At 42.4% G+C, this 3,876-nt stretch overlaps 1 protein-coding gene across 1 annotated transcript in view; it reads right to left on the minus strand.

The window, feature by feature from the left end:
• The window catches only part of PDK1 (pyruvate dehydrogenase kinase 1), a 22,573-nt gene that overhangs the window by 14,525 nt on the left and 4,172 nt on the right, over nucleotides 1-3,876 (minus strand). The window contains exons 2-4 of the mRNA XM_015407276.1: nucleotides 3,485-3,626; nucleotides 1,253-1,324; nucleotides 35-219 (exon numbers count right to left, since the gene is read on the minus strand). Coding sequence (XP_015262762.1) covers nucleotides 35-219; nucleotides 1,253-1,324; nucleotides 3,485-3,626 — 399 coding nt within the window. The remainder of the gene's footprint in view (nucleotides 1-34; nucleotides 220-1,252; nucleotides 1,325-3,484; nucleotides 3,627-3,876) is intronic.

Genomic DNA, 3,876 nt, shown 5'->3' on the forward strand with positions numbered 1-3,876 from the left:
AACCCCCCCCCCCCCAATATAAGGCAGTACTTACTGTGCTGGTTAAGCAGCATTCTAATTGAAATGCGACTCATGAAAAAGCGGTCTAAGAAATACTGCACGTTCTGACTGGTCACTGGATCGACTCCATAATGATCCTTATATTCTATCACTCCCTGAGCCATGGTAGGAATGACATCGTTGTGACGATTTCGGATCGTTATCACAGTATCTGTAAAACTGAAAAGAGGTGTGGATTTATTATTATAGATATCATTATAAATCTAAATATTATATAAATATAATATATTATAAATATAATAAATATTTCTTAAATACCCTAGCCCGTTGCTAGCAGCTGCCATGTGACTTCATTAAACTATCCAATGCAAAATGCTTGGCAACTTGCTATTCAGAAATAGTGGGGTGGTTTTACACACTACAAGGGGAGAAGAGCTTCTTAGGCACGGAGAGAACAGAAGACATGGAGGTGACATATCTAGTAGTAGCAGCAATATCCAGTCTATGCCGTCTGACCTCCTGAGTCACACCAAAACACACTCCTGTCGTGCTGCAGTTCCACCCACTGATCAGGCTCATGCCATTTGGTATATTTTTAGGTTGGCTCCTAGATTTTGTTTGTTTGGATCTTGTGATTATGTCCCGCTGGTGGACCTCCTGATGTCAACTGTGTGACGCAGAGTGTTGGAATGGATGGACAACTGGCCTGCTCCAACATGGCTTCTCTCATGTTCTTATAAAGGATAGGATTCAGAATTTCTCTAGAGCAACTTCTATTTATTCCAGTGGAGTGTGCCTGGTAGTTCTTGGTGAATGGTATCTTTAAAAAAAACTGCAGAGAATACTGGAGATATTTAGAGGATCCCAATAAAAGTGAGGCCCACAAGATTACATACTGAATTAAATTAAACAAAAAACCTGGGGGAGTGTTTTATTCATATATAGAAGTTTTTCCTTCGAACCTGGGTACCAGACTGTATTTCTAGAATGACATAATAAGAACTATTTCAAATCTAACATACACACAGTATTTACTTTTGTTTTTTAAATAATAATAATTGATGCTTGGCAGCAATTTGCTACTTGAATCCAAGGCCCTTCAATATTCTCAAACTACTCATCGAGATACTTGGCAGTAGAAAAGGACAGGTCTCTTCCCCCCAGGGTGGAAAAAGATCTGCCCTGGAAGCACAAAGACTGCACACTGACACATCACCTCCAAAATCAATTAAAGCACAAAAAACATTCTTACCTAGAAATAGCTTCTGAATCTTCGGCACTTTTATCTTTAAAATCGAGGATCTCCTGAAGACTTTGGACGTACCTAAAACACAGTGTTTGCCTTTGTTATACCGATTTGGTTAGAGAAGAGTGTAAGATGCATTATTTCTGTTCTTTATGTGAAAAGCATTAAATGTTAAAGCCCAGTAAGATCTCTTTCTGTTTCAAGGAAAGTATTTCCCCTTTTAAGCCATCAAGTAATTCTTATAATCAGTTGACCCTGGGGAGGGGGGGAGCCAACCCCTATGTGAGGCAGCGTAGCCTAGTAGTTTAAGTGTCAGGTGAGAATCCAAACCCCAGGCTGACGTAACATTTGCTGGGTGACTAGGGCCAGCCATTCTTTCTCAACCTAGCCTACTTCACAGAGTTTTTGTGAGGATAAAGTGGGGTGAGAGTTGAGCTCTTTGGAGGCAAGGTAGGATAAAAATGTAGCACACGGCCAGTTCTGCTGAGCTCTGACGTTGCAGGCAAAAGCTTGAACAGCCACAGTTACCAAAACATCCTTGCCAAGCAAAAGATGTAACATGCACTCGCATATACAGAGAATGCTACACAGACCCATTTCCACCCCAATGCTGGCTTCTCAACAAAAGTACCCATCTATGATCTCTTCAACGCAGAAAGAATCATCCTGTGTGTTTCATGGAAGGCAGTTAGTTTTTGCACAATATGCCATTTCAAGAAAAACGGCATCAATTAAGTCTACTACATTGGAACTGATGCACCCCCTAGTCCAAATTCACACTGTGTACCCTTTCTCAGTGCAGCACAGCATGAGCATGTCCAAAAGCAAGGTCCATTTGGGTAAATGTTCTGGTGATATATGTCGTGGGCCAGTCTGCTTTAACAGAAGAGCACTCAGCTGATGCTGACAACAGCCCAGTCAGCACCTCTGAGACCGACCCTGAGACAGAACAGACAGGCCCTAGTGCCCCCGTTGATGAGGACAGCAGGAACTCCAGCCCCATGAGCCCTGGGAACATGGAAGAGACAACCCAGAGAGGCGGCACCTCAACAACCCAAGATCGTGGGGAAACTTCACAGGCTGCCTGGCCTCCTCTGCCCCCAGAGGCAGGGGAACGCAGGAGGAGGCGGGCACGCTTGGAGCTCCTCGAGAGGAGGCGGCGCACATGCCTTGCTGCCCAGCAACTACCAGATCAAGAGGAACACCTGGAGTTAATGGACAGTGCTCTCGCAAGCACTGAGAACCAGCTGTGAGCTGCTGATAAAGGACGGGGTTTCAGAGGATGAAGGCGTGGGAGCAATTTCCTGGAAACTCGCACCCACAGCACCTGGACCTGTTTCTGGCTGCTATTCCTGAACCTTTGGCTTTGACCCCGGACCTGCTTGACACGCCTCTTGGACCCGCTTGAACTCTGTTTCTTGGACCCTCGGCTGGTTTCCCTTGTGTATGACTCTTGGACTGAACTCTTGACTTATACTTCTGGTTAGTGATTCTGTCTCGTCCCCTTGGTCTTGGCTGAGTCTGCTCTGACCCCGGACAATACATATATACAGCAGCCTCCCACAAAAACCCTTTGAAGACTTTTAAAATCAAAATTTGAGTCTGCTATTCAAAGAACAAAAAGAGTTCAAAAATCCCTTTTGAAGTGCTAAGACTTTTGACTCACCTGGAGTAGCTCTCTGGGGATCAGTCATTATGATTAGTATTTTTTGGAAACTGTGGAATCTGTGATATTTAAGTTGAGTTTCTTCAATTAAATGGAAGCATCGCATTCAAACAGCTTGAATTTAATATATTAAGAATAACAATGATGTAGGCATAAACCTGTGAATTAGTAACCGTTTAAACATCTGTTTTGTGCTTGGCTCTTGTCATGAAATGTCTCAAGCAAACGTAATTCTTCTGAAGAAAATCTGACAGCAATTGTTTTTTCAGTTTTAGAGAATACAGAAGTGATATAAAAATCTATCTGAATTTAAGGGCTCAGAAGAAAAATAAATTCAGGAATGTTGTTGACTCAGTATCAAACAAATCAGAATTTTGTATGAGAAAGACAAGGCATATGGTATTTGTGGAAACAAAGCCAGACATATGTGAGATAGAAGAAATTTCACCACAAACTTGTTCCCTGCCTCCAAAGCAGAAATATCTTTCCAAGAATCATTCCAAATGTGCTTCTTTGTTTCCTATATCACCATATATACGGATCAAACAGTTTCAATTAAAAAATATCCTTACCAGCTCTGAACAAGTTGAACTGAAGGTGTTTTCAGAAGATTGTCTGGAAGCAGGCTTATTTCTTTCATTATGTTTGCCAATCGTACGGGCAGCTCTTGCCTTAGAAACATAAATGACGTTTTCTCACAAGCATTGTCAGATCCTAAGGGGGGGAAATAAAAAACAGTTACTGGGACAAGAGAAATCATCCCTTGGGAAAGGCTGAAATTCAACAGCAGCGCACACAATTTGCATACAGAAGTAATAGATTCAATCCCTGACATCTCTCCCTAAAGGATCTCTAGTAGCAAGAGTGAGGGAAATCATTTCTCCAACTGGAAAGTTGCTGCCAGTCAGAGTAAACACCTGTGGTAAGTACAAGGAACGCTCATAGGTTCAACGAATTGGTCAGT

Source organism: Gekko japonicus, unplaced genomic scaffold (assembly GCF_001447785.1).
Source record: "Gekko japonicus isolate JY-2015 unplaced genomic scaffold, Gekko_japonicus_V1.1 scaffold66, whole genome shotgun sequence".
Lineage (NCBI taxonomy): Eukaryota > Metazoa > Chordata > Lepidosauria > Squamata > Gekkonidae > Gekko > Gekko japonicus.